This window comes from Haliotis rubra, unplaced genomic scaffold (genome assembly GCF_003918875.1).
Source record: "Haliotis rubra isolate DU_JTF1 unplaced genomic scaffold, ASM391887v1 Scf128, whole genome shotgun sequence".
NCBI classification, from domain to species: domain Eukaryota; kingdom Metazoa; phylum Mollusca; class Gastropoda; order Lepetellida; family Haliotidae; genus Haliotis; species Haliotis rubra.
In genome coordinates, this window is record NW_025765203.1 from 589,211 (window position 1) to 608,220 (window position 19,010).

Below are 19,010 nucleotides of genomic sequence, written 5' to 3' on the forward strand. Positions count from 1 at the left end.
TGAAGGAATGATTCTGACTCCTCCAAGCACTGATGTTTGAGCAAGGTATGACTAGTATACCTGCCTCACTGAAAACAGTACACACAACAATGCTAACAGCAAATGATGTTGCAACTCAAACGCAGCCAGGAGAGGCCAATTTGTGTTGTGGTTTTTCACATAATCTCAAGTCACTTATAATCTCAGGTACTTAGAACAAATGCCAAGATTCACAATGCCAAAATACCATCTTGTCAGGGTTGATTAAAGGTTACTTTTTTTTTAAAAAAGGTAATGACATCAATCAAAACAAACTACAAACACGAAAAGTCAACAAAGTCATATTTTAAAAACATATATTTCTAACTACAATTTAAAAGGTGTAGAGCAGACACTTTTGGTAACAATATTAATGATGACTGGAGCCACATTCACCAATTGTCCAGCTGTACGAGTCTGGACCGGTGAGCAATATTATGAGCAATAACTATGCCCTTGTGGTACAACACATAATCAATCAATTCACCTACCCTGGCCATTAAGTCACCCATTCCGATGCATTAAGTTGCTAATGACAAACTCTGACCCTTCACAGGACCTTGAATATTAGAAGTTCTTCACAGAAATCATCCCATATAACTTATTTGACTAAGGTTAAACCTTTAACGAGGCTTTTGTTACGGTTTGCTAGAGGTTGACAGCATGAGGTAATACATAATAAGCCAGATCAAACACATGAAGTTTGTTTTGTTTGTTTGTGTGTTGTTTAATATCAGACTCAACAATATTCCATCCATATGACTGTAGTCTGTAATAATCAACCTTGATCCACTCAATCCAGTGATTGATATCATGAGCATCGACCAAGTCAGCAAGTCTGACCACCCAATCCTGTTAGTCACCTCTTACAACATGCATGGCTTGCTGAAGGCTAATTCAGGTACCCATGGGAAGTACATTAACATAAACCATGACAAGCCAATGTGACAGACAACACATTCAGCACCAGCTCAGAGGAGGTATGTCTGGATGCCCCAACAACATATAATCATAGTGGTTTTGTCTTAACATTGCTTTCAGCATCTCAATTGCCTGAATGACAATCAAGCAGCCTGTCTCAGATCTTGTACACTTGACTGTGAGACTTGAAGCTAAGAAGACAGAATTATCCAAGAATCTCAAAAACTAAACTGAAGAAATGAAACGCTCCCATCACAATGTTGTTTTTAATCTCTTTGTGGAAATGACAGATGTCAGCCCCTAAAGAGAAACTAGATTGTCTCTTCTTGTTACATCTAACGGAGAATCTAAAAGACACAGATCACATGCACTGAAATGAGATGGAATGAACTAATCTGCACTATTGCCTTTTCCATGGTGTACATGAAGAGTTATGTTCCAAAACCCTACTCTAATAACAGCAGTTATATCAAATCAATGCTGGCAACAATACTGATTTATTCAAAATGACACTAATTATATGTATTAATGACTATGAGAAGCAAGGTTATATGAAAGCATGGACAGATAAAATTTTGATAGAATTTAAAAACTAGATAAATCAAGGGCAGATCTGAAAATTGCTTGTATTCTTACATAACAAATCACAGTTTCTTATGACATCTTCATTAGCTTTGTCCATGGTAATCACAAGGCCCCAGTCTACACAAATTTCATTTCAATGACTTTGTTTATTTGGTGCAATCAAGGCAATCAATTCATTGGTACCCACAACATCAGGTTACAGTGATTCATTGTGAACAAAGCCACTGTGGCTTAACTCGTGTACCATTCATAGTCCGTTTGCTACACATGTATTGATGAAGTAAATATACAGTGGAATGCAACAAACTGTCTCAAATGACACGAAGGTAAGTCATTTGTCCATACCACATCGTCACTACAATTTCAGACATTGGTAAGAAGGGGAAAGTTGTTTCGACAACGATCATGTAAGGGACAGTTCATAATGTCGGGGGGGGATCAGATTGCCTAGTACATGTGTACAAAATTGATGACCCCCTACCTCTCCAGAACAAAATGGGTGACGTCCCCAAAAAACAAAAAAAAAACAAAACAAATCCTCATCACACCCTCTAGCCATAAATTATGAACATTCCCTCCCTGAATGATGGTGTTTCAGTGACAGTTGTAACAAGGTGGTATACATTTAATAGGTACCATTTTGCAGCAAACCGACTATTGTCTCCTCTATCAAAAAGCCACTGTGGCTAAACACATGTTAAATTTTGTACCTTCGAACAACCACCACAGGAAGCTGGAGACATCAACTGGAAATCCCACGTTTTCATTATTTCTTAATCAAACAGTTGTAGATTAATTGTTGCATTTAGGATAACCAAAAATTATGTCGTAATTAGTATCACCATATCTTGGCCATCTTCACAGAATTAAGTCATCAACTTTCATCTTTTTCACATTAACAGAAATCATCCTTTCACTTAATAAGTGAGTGAGTGAGTGAGTTTGGTTTTACGCCGCTTTTAGCAATATTCCAGCAATATCACGGCGGGGGACACCAGAAATGGGCTTCACACATTGTACCATGTGGGGAATCGAACCCGGGTCTTCGGCGTGACGAGCGGACGCTTTAACCACAAGGCTACCCCACCGCCCCCTTTCACTTAATAAGGATGTGTAGTGTCAACAACCGAAGTCATTCAGCCTAAGGTCAAGAAGTTGATCTTTTCCTTGAGCGTGTTGCCATGTGCATGATGACAAGACCCCCTGCTACAACCATCAGGGCAGGGTGATATAAGAAACTGGCAGCCTCACACACCTATTAACAAAAGTAGGTCCAACACTCTCCAACTATCCATAAAGACACGAAATCAATCACAGAAATCACAACTTCTACCAATGCGTGACAATTCTTCATCAGATCAGGTATAAAAGTTAGCCCAGAACATTAACTCTGGCATTTCTTCATTTTACTGGCAGTTAATGCTAGCTAGGTATCAAGGAATATAGAGACTTGACCTCTGTTCCAAGACGATGGTAGAACATAGAGCAAGTTGATGGAAACTTGACATGTCCACATCAGTGGTGCCCCTTCCACCTTGAGGGTTAGTGAGTGAGTGAGTTTAGTTTTACGCCGCACTTAGCAATATTCCAGCTATATGGCGGCGGTCAGTAAATAATCGAGTCTGGACCAGACAATCCAGTGATCAACAGCATGAACATCGATCTGCGCAACTTGGAACCAATGACATGTGTCAACCAAGTCAGCGAGCCTGACCACCCGATCCCGTTAGTCGCCTCTTACGACAAGCATAATCGCCTTTTGTGGCAAGCATGGGTTGCTGAAGACCTATTCTACGCTGGATCTTCACGGGTCCCTTGAGGGTTACAATGATGATGATGATGATGATGATGACGGTGATAATGAGTGAGTGAGTGAGTGAGTTTAGTTTTACGCCACTTTTAGCAATATTCCAGCAATATCACGACGGGGACACCAGAAATGAGCTTCACGCATTGTACGCATGTGGGGAATTGACCCTGTGGTCTTCGGTTTGACGAGCGAACGCTTAAAGCCTTTTGAAAAACAATTCCATTTCTATGTAATGGCCATGCCACATAATAATATTATATTCCCTTTCTATGACAGTTCTCATGTGCATTACAGCAAAGTTTTGACTGTTGGAAAGCTTACAGAAATAAGGAAAGGTGACCAACTCCAGAATCAAGTCTGTACGTAGATAGGACTATAGTAATGAAGAAAGATGACCAACTCCAGAATCAAGTCTGTAAAGATAGGACTATAGTAATGAGGAAATGGACAGCACTAACACTATTCAGAGACAGTAGCTGGCAATGAGCTGAACTTGGCAAGTGTATTCAGTGCTGTGTGGACTTAATGGAAAGTCAATTTTAATCAGAAATACAATACTGGACTGACACCATCATTGCAGCTTCAGCCAAATCTATTTACGAGCTTATTGCTGAACATGCTACAAGCAGTAGACAAGCCACACTTCATTTAGTGACATAAAGATGCACACAAAATGGACAAATTTCACGCTATTATAACTCCAGTTGCAGAACCCTTGGTACAGTCCGATACAACATAGGATATTGAAACAAATTCATTCATTCATTCGTTCATTCATTCATTCGTTCATTCATTCAAGCTGACTATGCACCAATAATAAGTCTCATGAAACTGCTTGAAATTGCTTGGGCAAACACCACATCAATGTTGGATTCCACTCAGGAGAACTCTCACTTGATTGCATTCACATGATTTATTCACAAATTATTTAGTGACTAATATAAAAATTCTAGGAGACATTCTTAAAGTCATTTAAATAGTTTAAGTCAATTATGAGGTTGCATTAGTCATAAAAAAATTGTTGCCACTTGGTGGGTTTTGAAGTGTAACAAATTGGAACTTCTTTGTATGGCAATAACTATCATTCAGCAGCTCATCGTGGGGATGCAGCAATCTGATGCACAGTGTCAAGGAAAAATAAAAACACAAATGTTTAAGTGCATTTCATTCATAATGAGTGAGTGTTTGAAGTTTTTTACTCCAAGTGAATCCCAACTGCAAGTGAGCAGTTCCATGAGCCATACATACACTGCCACACTATTGGGACAGGGGACTGTCAAGATGCAGTCAAAGATATTAAAACAGAAGTCTGTGATTTCAAGTCAACAACACTGGACATCCATTTTGGCACCACTGTCAGTAGGTTTTAGGTATGAAACATGGAGAAGCAAGAACTCAACTGTTGAAAGTTAATGACATCGGATTTAAACAAGTGTCAGAATCAATTACGATAACTATAAATAGATCTCACATACAAGCTTCTCAAACTGATTAAGTGCCATGATAAATAATGCTGTTCAGTAATATTGCCAGTATTTTACGACTGCCAGTATATTAGCAAGCATGGCCCAGACAAACCCAATGGTTGATAACATGAGCCACAGCATCAATGGAAAGAAACAACACGTCAGGTCCTACATTACTACCACCCAGGCCCTGGTTTAGTTCTTTAAAAAAGAGCAAGGGGAAGTGGGAACTTATTCTTGCAACAACTCCACCATGGAAGACTTTGTAGGAAACATCTTTACAAATCAATATTTAACCAATGGACACTAGCATTATGTTACGTAGTGAAGAATATTAATAGAAAATCAATGCACCATCTGCAAACAGTAAGTAACTATCCTGATTTCTATCCACTGTCTGAGAGGGGGCCACTCTTGGCTGGTTGTGTAGACAATGATTCATCAGCAACCCATCTTCCTACAACTTTTCAAATTAGGTACAGACTAAAGAGCAACACCACTTATTCACTGTGCTGGATATGTATTCAGATTGAATGAAAATAGGAAAGCTCTAAACTTATGATGTCTGAATATTAAATTGTTGTCTAGACTCATCATACATTATACATCATCAACTGGTAAATGTTAATAAGGTTGCAGACAGCCATTAACTGTGAATGACGAGAAGTGTACAGATGGAGCAGCTCATCATGCTCATATCCACATTATCAAAATAAGAGTGTGTGCCAGCTGGTTATAACTAGAGGTGTGACGATACAGAAATTTCACGATACGATATGTATCGCAATAGCTTGGCATCATACGATACAATTCGATGCATATCATGATATAGTAATTTTCTTTAAAAAAGCATATTTTAATAGCAAGTACCAGTGTCAATTTTGACATAACCGTCAATTTCTGGTGAAAATTAACAACTTTAAGGTCAAGGATACATATCACGATACGAAAAAAAGTATCGATATATTTATCGTCAGATAAAGTATCACAATAATCGATAGTACAATATATCGTCACAGCTCTAGGTATAACACTGTTGATCAGTCTTCAAGATATATAAAGTACACCAAGACACAGCTGAACACATGTGGGCAATCGGACACAGGGCAAACTGAGACAGGCAGGTGTACCAAGACAGGGCTGAACACATGTGGGCAATCGGACACAGGGCAAACTGAGACAGGCACGTGTACCAAGACACAGCTGAACACATGTGGGCAATCGGACACAGGGCAAACTGAGACAGGCACGTGTACCAAGACAGGGCTGAACACATGTGGGCAATTGGACACAGGGCAAACTGAGACAGGCACGTGAACCAAGACAGGGCAATCGGACACAGGGCAAACTGAGACAGGCAGGTGTACCAAGACAGGGCTGAACACATGTGGGCAATCGGACACAGGGCAAAGACAGAGTCAGGCAGGCACATGTACCAAGACAGGGCTGAACACATGTGGGCAATCGGACACAGGGCAAACTGAGACAGGCAGGTGTACCAAGACAGGGCTGAACACATGTGGGCAATCGGACACAGGGCAAACTGAGACAGGCACGTGTACCAAGACAGGGCTGAACACATGTGGGCAGACACAGGGCAATCAGACACAGGTCAAACTGAGACAGGCAGGTGTACCAAGACAGGGCTGAACACATGTGGGCAATCAGGCAATCGGACACAGGGCAAACAGTGAGATAGGCACATGTAACAAGACAGGGCTGAACACATGTGGGCAATCGGACACAGGGCAAACTGAGACAGGCAGGTGTACCAAGACAGGGCTGAACACATGTGGGCAATCGGACACAGGGCAAACTGAGACAGGCAGGTGTACCAAGACAGGGCTGAACACATGTGGGCAATCGGACACAGGGCAATCAGACACAGGGCAAACTGAGACAGGCACGTGTACCAAGACAGGGCTGAACACATGTGGGCAATCAGACACAGGGCAAACTGAGACAGGCAGGTGTACCAAGACAGGGCTGAGACACATGTGGGCAATGTGGGGCAATCAGACACAGGGCAAACTGAGACAGGCACGTGTACCAAGACAGGGCTGAACACATGTGGGCAATCGGACACAGGGCAATCACACAGGTCAAACTGAGACAGGCAGTGTACCAAGACAGGGCTGAACACATGTGGGCAATCGGACACAGGGCAATCAGACACAGGTCAAACTGAGACAGGCACGTGTACCAAGACAGGGCTGAACACATGTGGGCAATCGGACACAGGGCAATCAGACACAGGGCAAACTGAGACAGGCACGTGTACCAAGACAGGGCTGAACACATGTGGGCAATCAGACACAGGACAATCGGACACAGGGCAAACTGAGACAGGCACGTGTACCAAGACAGGGCTGAACACATGTGGGCAATCGGACACAGGGCAAACTGAGACAGGCACGTGTACCAAGACAGGGCTGAACACATGTGGGCAATCGGACACAGGGCAAACTGAGTCAGGCAGGTGTACCAAGACAGGCTGAACATATGTAGGCAATCGGACACAGGGCAAACTGAGACAGGCACGTGTACCAAGACAGGGCTGAACACACGTGGGCAATCGGACACAAAACCTCAACACACATCCAACAAAACCACCTCAACACACATCCAACAAATCTGCACAAAATACCCCGAACACATCAACCCCAATACTTCTAACAGCACTCCCACCCACCCACTTTATCCGGACACCTAAAATTCCTCCCATCCCATGACTTGCACTTCAACCAGCCTCCCACGCAACATACTGAAGATCCAAAATCCTACTCAGCAGTGGAAATTTACTGTCAGTATTTCAAGAGTTGTGTCCCTTCAACCACTGCTTCCTGCACTTTCAACAACACATCCCTTGATTAATCATGCTAATATAGCTCCATTCTTGACAAAACATTCATGTAAAAAATTTGCTTTCTTATAAAGCCAAGAAAAGAGTCAAATGAATGTGACCCAAGAAGAAACAAGGCTCTTTGAAGACATAATTCAATCACAGCTGCAGGCACTGAAGATTAAATGTTGTTCAATGGTCGAAAAGCTCTTGAGGCAACAATCCTATTTTTTATGATTAAAGCTAAATGTCAAAGAGCAAAATCAACACAAGTTTAGATAATTCAGCTGTTAACAGACAACATCAAACTCATAAGGAAATGAAAGGGATTTAGGAAGTGCTTCAAGCTGTCTTTGTGTTCTTACACAGTCTGAAATGACAAACACAGGAGTACCCTGACCGGACAGTGAAAATGCTAAATCAGACCACATATAGATACACACTTCATGACACCCATGTACTCAGCCCACACAATAAGGACAGTGACAACACTAAATCAGACCACACATAGATACACAGTACATGACACCCATGTACTCAGCACAGTACATGACACCCATAAGGACAGTGACAACACTAAATCAGACCACACATAGATACAACACTAGTACACTTCATGACACCACTCAGCCCAGACCACTAAATACACACTTCATGACACCCATGTACTCAGCCCACACAATAAGGACAGTGACAACACTAAATCAGACCACACATAGATACACAGTACATGACACCCATGTACTCAGCCCACACAATAAGGACAGTGACAACACTAAATCAGACCACACATAGATACACAGTACATGACACCCATGTACTCAGCCCACACAATAAGGACAGTGACAACACTAAATCAGACCACACATAGATACACAGTACATGACACCCATGTACTCAGCCCACACAATAAGGACAGTGACAACACTAAATCAGACCACACATAGATACACAGTACATGACACCCATGTACTCAGCCCACACAATAAGGACAGTGACAACACTAAATCAGACCACACATAGATACACAGTACACAGTACATGACACCCATGTACTCAGCCCACACAATAAGGACAGTGACAACACTAAATCAGACCACATATAGATACACACTTCATGACACCCATGTACTCAGCCCACACAATAAGGACAGTGACAACACTAAATCAGACCACACATAGATACACAGCACATGACACCCATAGATACACTCATGACACCACATGACACCCATGTACTTTCCCACCACAATAATAAGGACCCACTACAGATAGAGGACACCCATGTACCCCACACAATAAGTGACAACACAATAAGGACAGTGACAACACTAAATCAGACCACATATGATACACTAAATCAGACCACACATAGATACACAGACATGACACCCATGTACTCATGGACAGTGACAATGCTAAATCAGACCACACATAGATACACGGTACATGACACCCTGTGTACTATTACCACAATAAGGACAGTGACAACACTAAATCAGACCACACATAGATAGTACACAGTGACACCCATGTACTCAGCCCACACCCAATAAGGACAGTGACAACACTAAATCAGACCACACATAGATACACAGTACATGACACCCATGTACTCAGCCCACACAATAAGGACAGTGACAACACTAAATCAGACCACACATAGATACACAGTACATGACACCCATGTACTCAGCCCACACAATAAGGACAGTGACAACACTAAATCAGACCACACAGTATAGATACACACTTCATGACACACAGTACATGACACCCATGTACTCAGCCCACACAATAACGACAGTGACAACACTAAATCAGACCACACATAGATACACAGTACATGACACCCATGTACTCAGCCCACACAATAAGGACAGTGACAACACTAAATCAGACCACACATAGATACACAGTACATGACACCCATGTACTCAGCCCACACAATAAGAATGAACAACTTTAAAAAGAATATTACCGGAACAGAATGGGTTGCATGAGACTGAAGGGATGTGGTGAGAGAAAAGATGTGTGGAACAGAAAGGTTACGAGTCCAGCTGGGGTTGTTGAGGAAGATATGAGGAACACATGGCGTTCATGAAGAGACCGGGGATACGACAGGAATGTATGAGTATCGTATGAGTATCGTATGAGTGTGCTTGTCATGAAACAAGAGGAATGTAGATCACTGATGGAATATTCCTCCATAGTCGTCAACAATATGTTAATTTGGGTATTCAAAAACGTCTTGTTATCTCAATGTATGTCTAAAAATTGTGGTTTCACTGAACGTCAAACTTACAGCCACATGTAGAAGTTTCCTGATGGCCTGGTTGTTTCCCGATCCACAGTACGCCATGGCAATAGTGTTCATCCCTGACCACCGCAGAATGGGGTCCTTGTCCCGAGTGAGACTCTCGATCAGGGCGTCCGCCTCCTCCAGGCGGCCATACATGGTCAGGGAGATTCCTACAGCCAGACCTCGCAGGATCTTTTCATGCTGAGTTTCCTGGGCATACTGGAAAAAAGGGTTCCAAATAAAACATCACAAAATTCAAAGCATATTGATGACTGTCTTCTTGATCTCAATCTCCCTATTACGAGAATGAAGACAACATGAATTTGGATATTCATGATATTAATACACTTAATGACTTATCTAACACAACTCATTGCTCTTCCATTCTTCATTTCAATCATATAACACATATAATCTGCCTTTTCCACCAGTTGCCCATCAGGAGTTATTTGCCCTTCATCCCTTCAGTATCCTTCACATTGCCCTGGGATAGACATGTGCTTGCTGTTTGGGATATCAGTACCGAAACATTGAACATATTCTACTGTGTCAATCAATGAAACTTCAGTCTACCCTCCTTAGGTTTTAATACATGCAGTGAAGTTTTAATTCACATTGCATGATATTTGTAATGAGTTCCACATGTCTGCCATAGGAAAATCTTCCCAACAAAACCTTTGTATATTCATCATGTTCAAGCCTAGTCTTTTCCATTGTGAGATGTTTATATAGATATGCTCATAAATTGATATTAAATAGTTTATAACATATTCCTAGTCTTTCACATGATGGCATGGGGATGTGAACTCATTTGATTTTCTTGACACTGACTGTCCAAAGAGCAAGGGATCTGACTGGTGTTTACCTTCATGTTGGTACAATGTGACACATAGTTTCAAGCAGGATACCACCAATGTCTGAGATAAGAGGCAGAGGAAGGCTGAACAGGCTTTAAGGGAGAGAGGTCAATGACTCTAATAAATATTGTTAGTTTTTCAACAAATCTCTACTGAATGTGGTCAAAATCATTCTGTGCTCAAGTTAATGTTGTAAGGATTAGCCAGCATAATTCAGTACGGATAGTAAACAATCCTCGCATTACAGGTTTTCAGACACTGAAGAAACATTTGTTGTCTTCTCTCAAACCAGAACCCACTAACTTATAAAAGACAACTTTATGACAAAGACATGCAATCATCTGAGTATTTACAATGGCTGCATGACGCAACACATCTCAGTACAGCTAGAGTAAACACTGACATCACAAAACATGTCGTCTGCAAAAACATAAAAGAACAATCTTCCTGGACCCAAGAACTAAGTTCATTATTGATTTGATTTGATTTGATTAAACTCAGTCCCTAGGAAACAAGAGCTCCTTGAAAACCTTCAGCTGCCTGAGTCACCAGTGAAGTAACAACTATGTTGTATCAGGATAATTACAAACTGATTAAAGTGAATACAATAAGTAATAAGCTGCAACCAGAACCTTAACTCAATCATATTGGCCATCTAATCCCAAAACAGACATTTCTTACCGTGCATGGATAATGTTCAAACCTAAAGGATCAAGTTGAGATGACACTAGAATACCACTGAAAGAGTTTTGTACAGAGTGAATGTTGTCTTACCCCACACTGAATATAATTATCTATCCTGACCCAGAATCCCAACTGGGTACAATTATGATATTATGATCTAAAGATTATGTGTGGAAGATCTTGAAGACATCACTGAACAATGTATATATCTGTGACTACTTACAGCGACCATATCCTCGATGGCTGTGGCCGACTTAGTTCCCAGCATCACCAGCCCCATAGCCAAGCCAGCTGCTTCTCCTGCAAAATAACACCATCATACTAAGTCACATGTACCGTATATGACCGTCTATAAGACGACCCCATGGATAAGACGACCCCCAAACTTGACCCTCAAAATCAGTGTCAAAATCATATCTCTCATAGATAGGCCGCCCCCTCTCGATGGGTCGCGGCCAACAGAGACCAGACTGTGTACCGTAAGTATGTTGCATCAACGACGAGACGCCATTACGAGAATATTACATAATAAAGATTACCTGTGTATTGTGGAAACCTGTGTTTGTTTTCCTTTTTATATCCCAACGATCACTGCTTGCATCAACAACAAGACGCCATTTTGTGAAATCGGTGAGTATAGAAATGTGAACCCAAGAGAAAAAGTACCATCGGTAAATAAAAACTGAAGTCAATTTTTGATTCAAAACATATTATTTAAGTGTCCATATTTCATGAAGCATGTATCTATATATATATAACAATAAGAAAAATAGTCCATTCACATTTCTGCAAGAGAGTTCTGACATTTTCTTTACAAGTCATCGGACGTAAACCCTTCGAATTCAGTGTCACTGTCCTCGCCAGCCAGTTCCATCCATGCTAACTTCGTTGGTTCTATCATCATAATAATCTTCAAGATTGTCACACACAAGCACATCTTCGTCTTCCTTTCTGTTTTCGGGCGTTAGAAATTCCTCGAACAAGGCATCGTCTTCAGATCCGTCCATCGCATTTGAAATTCCACATTTCAAGAATGAATTCTTGACCATGATTGTTGGAATTTCGTGCCACGAGTCCCTGACCCATCTCGCAACTTCACTAAGTGGAGCCTTCCTCATGGCGTTGGATTTCGTGAAAGTGTGTTCACTGTTAATCATCCAATCAGACCACTTTTCCCTGACGTTCACCTTGAATGGCTTGTTAAGGGAAACATCCAGTGGCTGAAGTAGAGATGTGCAGCCACCCGGAATAACTGCCTGGTGTGTCTTCTTTTCCACCAACCTTTTCTTCACAGACTGACACAAATGGGCCCTAAACATATCCCAAACAAGTAGTGAGTTGCAGCCTCTCAATCCACCTGGTCTCGCAGACCACACATCCTCTACCCATCTGTTCACGAGAGTCTCGTCCATCCATCCCTTGGGATGAACTGCAACTACAACACCTGTAGGAAACTTTTCCTTCGGCATTGTCTTACACTTAAAGACAATCATCGGTTTTAACTTTGTTCCATCTGTCATACAGGTAAGTACGACTGTGAAGTGTTGCTTCTCGTTCCCTGTTGTTTTAACTGACACTGTCTTTATCCCTTTAATGTCGACGGTCTTTGATCCAGGCATATCAAAGCTTAGTGGTGTTTAGTCCATGTTACCTATCTGTGACAGATCATAGTTGATAGCTTTTCTTTCCTTGATAACAAATGCTTGAAATAAGTCCACTTTAGTGCTGACAGTTTCTGGGCAGTCCGGCAGTTTCTGGGCAATATGTGTCCTGTCCCTTAAGACCAGATTCCTTCTCTCCATGAATCGCGTCCTAAGGGCAGCCCCTTCTTCGCCTTGTATATTGCCAGTGCTCGGTGATGAATCATGTTCCTAGTCACAATGAAACCGGCTTGCCTCTTTTCATGCCTCATAGATAAGACGACCCCCTTCTACAGACATCTTTTTGGGGTCCTCAAAATTTGTCTTATAGACGGTCATATACGGTACAGATGCTACCCAGCAAAAGTTTAGACTCACTTAAAGCACTCTCACTATATGTTATGTAAATATATGTGGTTACATCGAAGATGAATTTCTCCAATAACTTGGGGGAACCAACTGCAAACCTTATGCAGATGAATTGCACGAGTATCATACATCAAATTGTGGAAAGCATATGCAAATATAGTGCATGTGAACAGCTGTGTTTTGGTGTCAAGTTTTGTTAAGAATTCGCCAATTTTCAATGAGTTTCATAATTTATTGAACTCATGACAATAATCTTTTCAAAGTTACAGAATGATTTTTACAGTACATCAGTTCATGTGCAAACAATATCTTTAAACAGTATGAAATATTTTGCAAAATCTAGTTTAGAACAGTTGACTGAAGTAAGTGGCTACATTAACACTAGTGAGTCTAAACTTATGATGGGTAATATATAACAGTATGTAATTTATATCAAGCATAATGTAAATATTATATGTATTCTTCATTCCTCCAAAGGAGAGTTACAAGAGTAATATAATACAACAACTTTACATTAAACAGCATGCAAAATTATGATTACATGAAGATTTCGAAATGGTGATAATATTCTCTTTCAAGGTCAGTTATTCTTTAATTGATGTAGGCCTTTTACTGCCACTTCAGTAAATGTGTGTTCAATGTCCGGCTTTGGGTAGATTATTTGGTGGAGTACTGTAATGTAGTTATGTAAGTTAGCATGTGGTTCTCTTTATCATCAGCTACAGGGTCCAGCCATGGATGGCCAGTGATTGTTTCTATTGTTTCTGTAGCATGTAATCAGATCTCAAATCTTGTATACTTCATCCTCTCTCTTTCTCTAGTCCTGTCACAATATGGCTGAAATATTGCTGATGTGACAATAAATCTCAACTCACTCACTCTCTGGTCACTGGTTTATCTCAACTCTGCATTAATATCACAGCACTGAACTATCGGGGTAAGTTAATGTAGATTTCTTTTGTACTCCTATTTATCATAAAGATGTTAGGATGTGGTGTTAGTCTAGTTAACTAGGTGTTCATCATGCTACATGTTTATCTGTCATATAGAACATTTTGAAATATCATCCACATGTAATAATTAAGAAATACAGTTCGCTCTACCACCATGTATAGTGTAATAAAGCACACTTTCACCCTGAACTATTATAGTTAAAGTACGAGGACGCTTGCGTCCGAGTGCTTTAACGTTATAATAGTTCAGTTTTACTGGAGGGGGGAGGGGGGAGAGACTAGAATGGCATTACATTGTGACGTAATGCAAAAAAGTGCACATTATCGTCTGATAAAGTACTGTCTGCGCCTTTGATCTTTCACCCGAAGCATCTTAGATTATACTATATAGTCTTGTAGGAGTTAGTAACTTATATGGGCAGACATTTTAAAGTTCTATAAACAGAGTTGGCAAATGTGGACTCAAGTAGTGAATAAATTAGGTTCATATTTCTCTTTGTGTGAGATTTATAGTCACTTCAGCAGTGAATACATGACACATTTTATGGATAACAACTTTTTTATTCTTTCCACAATGTTTCAGAGCTAATTTTTGCTCTTTCATCAAGTTTTAACAGTCAGCAATAACACACAACATCTGTACTTCTGAACTCTCTAATTGCCCCATGCCAAGAAGCCCAATGGACTGATTGGCCAAGCTAACCCCTATTGTTATACTGCATGTTCACCCTCAAATCTATCAGCACATGACAGAACTATTCAGTGAAGGCACAAGTTGGAATAAAAACAAAGTAAGTTACATATATCCTGTCTATATATTGTATTGCATTGAAATTATACAGTATGTTTGCATGTCTCTTGGAGTAAATTAAATGTATGTAATATAAGACTAAAATAGGTTATGACTGATTAATTAAATATTTACAAAGATCACTAAATATTCTGTCACTGCAAGTAAATGTATGGATGTGTGCATGCATTGTTTTTATTCCTGGAATGTTTAATTGAGTTTTGTAGATAGATGTGTAACATACAAATGTAGATAATGCATGCAAATCTTTGTGAATATTATATGTGCATTGTTGTACTATATTTAGTCTACATGGTCTGTGTATTCTATAAATTTGTGTCTTTCATATCCATATGAAAGGCAGTCTCTGCACAATTAAAGCAAGTGTTTGCTGACATTGTACTGGAAGGCAATCACTATACTGCTACAGTATGTATACGAGGGGTGTTAAAAAAGTAGTCAGCCTAACTACTAGTATATTCTCAATGTCCAATGTTTGAAAAGCTTCCATTTTATTTTAAAGGAATCATAAGCAAAGCCATATCCAAAATTTCACATATGTGGGTAATGTGGTTAACGAGATATTTGTCATCACAACACATTGGGGTATAATATTTCTTAAAAAATTGCAGAAAATGAAAAACAATCTGTCATTTTCCTTTGAGAGGAATTTTAGAAGTTGTGAAGATGAAGGAAAACTAGTTCTATGGATTGCAATAAAGAAGTTGACCATCCATAGAACTTAGTTTTCCTTAATCTGTCATTTGGTACCTCTTGGATAATGGTATGCCTTCAGATAATATCATATAGAATATGTTCAGTATAATATTGGATGACTTCCCATCATAATCAACATTCAAAGATTTGGACTGTTTGTTGCATTTAGATGGGGGCTGTTTTTTTAAGGACAAGCCCTTTTTAATCTTTGAAAAACATTGTGTCCAGATATTCAAGCTGGCACTGTTTACAATATATTGTGAGCTGACACTTGTATGACCATTTGGTATTTAGTTTGAACCCTTGGCATCATGTATGAATGCCAAACTTGTGAAAATATTAGAATAAGTTATGTCCTTATGATTACGTCATCTGAAGCAGGGTGGGTAGTGTCTCCAAAATGCTTTTTCAGAAAACATGAATGGGGAAGTCACTTTAACAAGTGATTGTAGTTTCAAATTGTTTTATTATGCTCTTTAATGTATAAGTTTGATTCTAGCGGACTTCTACCTATCTCAAATACAAATAATGTTTCTTGCATATTTTGGTTCCTGAAGTTTGTGATGCATTTATTGCAGATTTTGTGTTTTTTGGATAAAACGTCAAACAAAATGGGGATCATAGCAAAACCAATTTGCTTGAGGCTGACATAAAAACAGCTGCATTTCTAAAATTTTCTAGATGAGATCGACTACTTTTTGAATGCCCCTTGTTTATAAACCTCAGTTCAAATTTATCTTGTGCTAAAATACTAGAGAATAAAACTTCCACCACTGACCTGTGACAGCGTCATCCTGGTACAAATTGAACTTCAGCTGTTCATATATGTCTGAAACAAAATATTCAGGTAGAAATACATGTTGACCAGGCTGAATATCACATGAATCATAAAAAGCAATCCAGACAAGAACGATTCAGCGAAACCAGCACATGTTCAGAGGACTCAAGATACTAAAACAGTGGTCGGAATTCTTTTGAACAGAAAATAATACATTACAATTCATTTTCATGGAACTGACATCTATAGTTTTATTATTTTGTATACAAACTTTAAATCTTGACCAAAAAATAATGTGATGTTTGCTGTATCATTACATGTGATGACATGAGCACACTGTAGGCTGCAGATTAACTCAACAAACTTCATAGGCACATCCAGGACTATGACTAAGTGGTGTAAAATAGTAACTAAGTCACAAAGTGGTATTGTGACTTGTACATTGCACAGGTAACATGTCATGTGTCTGTGGAACTGTGATTGTAATATACATGAAACCATCAGTGCACAGGTAACATGCACAGGTAACATGTCATGTGTCTGTGGAACTGTGATTGTAATATACATGAAACCATCAGTGCAGACAGAGGGTGTGAGTGATGTACCTTGTCTGGCTGTCCCCATGGCTGCAAGACCCACTCCTAAACACCCTCCATGACGGACCATCTGCAAACACAAACATCCTTCATGGTCTGGCAAGTATTGGCAACAAAAATGACAATGAGAACTTAGCAAACTACTCATATAACAAACTGACAAATATAGCAAAAAATTTTTTTGTCCTAGCAGCTAGTAGTCAATTCTGGACCACACAATCCAGTGAAAGAAAACAAGAAATCATGATCAAGAATCAACACCATCACCTAAAGGAAGTCACTGGAATGAGTGAGTGAGTTTAGTTTAATATTACACTTGGCAATATTCCAGTTATATGGTGGTGGTCTGTAAATAATCAAGTCTGGACCAGACAATCCAGTAATCAACAACATGAGCATCGATCTATTGTAATAGGGATACGATGACATGGTGTCGACCAAGTCAGTGAGTCTGACCACCCGATTTGGTTAGTCGCTTCTTACAGCAAGCATGGGTTACTGAAGATCAAGTCTAACCTGGATCTTCACAGGTCCAGTCACTGGAAATATAACTATTCCAAGTAAGACCTTGACCAGACACTATGAGCAACAATACTGGCTTCACACAAACAGCTGAGATTGCTTCCCATTAGCTATTGAGTGAGTGAGTGTGTTTAGCTTTACGCCGCTTTTAGTACTATTCCAGCAATATCATGGCGGGGGACACCATGAATGGGCTTCACACATTGTACCCATGTGGGGAATCGAACCATCAGCTATTGTGCCTGCAGATTCCCAGTCTAGTGAACTAATGAGATAACCAAGTTATTCTGCACTCCTTGGTTTCCATGGTGATGGACTTACATCTGTAGAAGCATCTTTCAACTGGTTGAGAAGGTAGTCTGTTATTTCCCCTCCATGGTTGGCGTGTATGAGACCTGTGGCAGAATTCAAGCATATGTTAGAGACCATGCCAGCTCATTAATCAGTTCAAACAGTATCAAATCATAAATACACTGTTTCTATTCTAGTCATATAAATTCAAAAAAATGTTTTAATTTACTTCACTCAACAAACTTCCATCTATTTCATAGATAGCTGTCCGACAGGGCAAACCAGTTGATAGCCAGTGAGTGTGTACATAATTCAGCCATATCATCAACTTTCAGATTAATTTTGGAAGAAATCTTGAAATGATGCAGGTCTTGGACATTCCCTACTTCAGCGAGAGTATACAAGCCAAGAGTAATAATCATTACTGGACTGTCATTTCTGTCAGCTCTCACTACAACCAGACTGACTCACCTAAAGCAAAGAGCCCTCCCCCTTCTGAGTAGGACGAGCCGGGACTGGTGTCTTTGGGTAAGTAGGAGGACATCAGTTGCAGAGCTTCTTTCTCATGTCCCTGGGGATTTGGAAACAGTCTAGTATCATACACTTCCTCAATCAATGACACATCATGGGGACAGCCAATACAGTTTATAATAAGTGGAATCGGGTAACATCAATACTTCAACATTTGGCTCACAGCTTGTCTTTAAAGTCCATAGATTGACAATGTTCAACAAACTTTGAAATTAGTAAAGATGCAGACAAATTGCCACTGATACAGAGCTGTTCTATCACTGGTGATCGCCATGTGTTAAATATGTGTCCTGCGTCACCAAAAGAAATTTATGTGAAGAGCAAAAACATTTCGACAG

The 19,010-nt window shown here is 40.0% G+C and overlaps 1 protein-coding gene across 1 annotated transcript in view; it reads right to left on the minus strand.

Moving 5' to 3' along the window:
- The window catches only part of LOC124266753 (26S proteasome non-ATPase regulatory subunit 1-like), a 297,670-nt gene that overhangs the window by 267,725 nt on the left and 10,935 nt on the right, over window positions 1-19,010 (minus strand). The window contains 6 exon segments of the mRNA XM_046701540.1: window positions 9,948-10,163; window positions 11,709-11,785; window positions 16,733-16,783; window positions 17,338-17,398; window positions 18,172-18,245; window positions 18,613-18,712. Of these exon segments, the coding sequence (XP_046557496.1) occupies window positions 9,948-10,163; window positions 11,709-11,785; window positions 16,733-16,783; window positions 17,338-17,398; window positions 18,172-18,245; window positions 18,613-18,712 (579 nt within the window).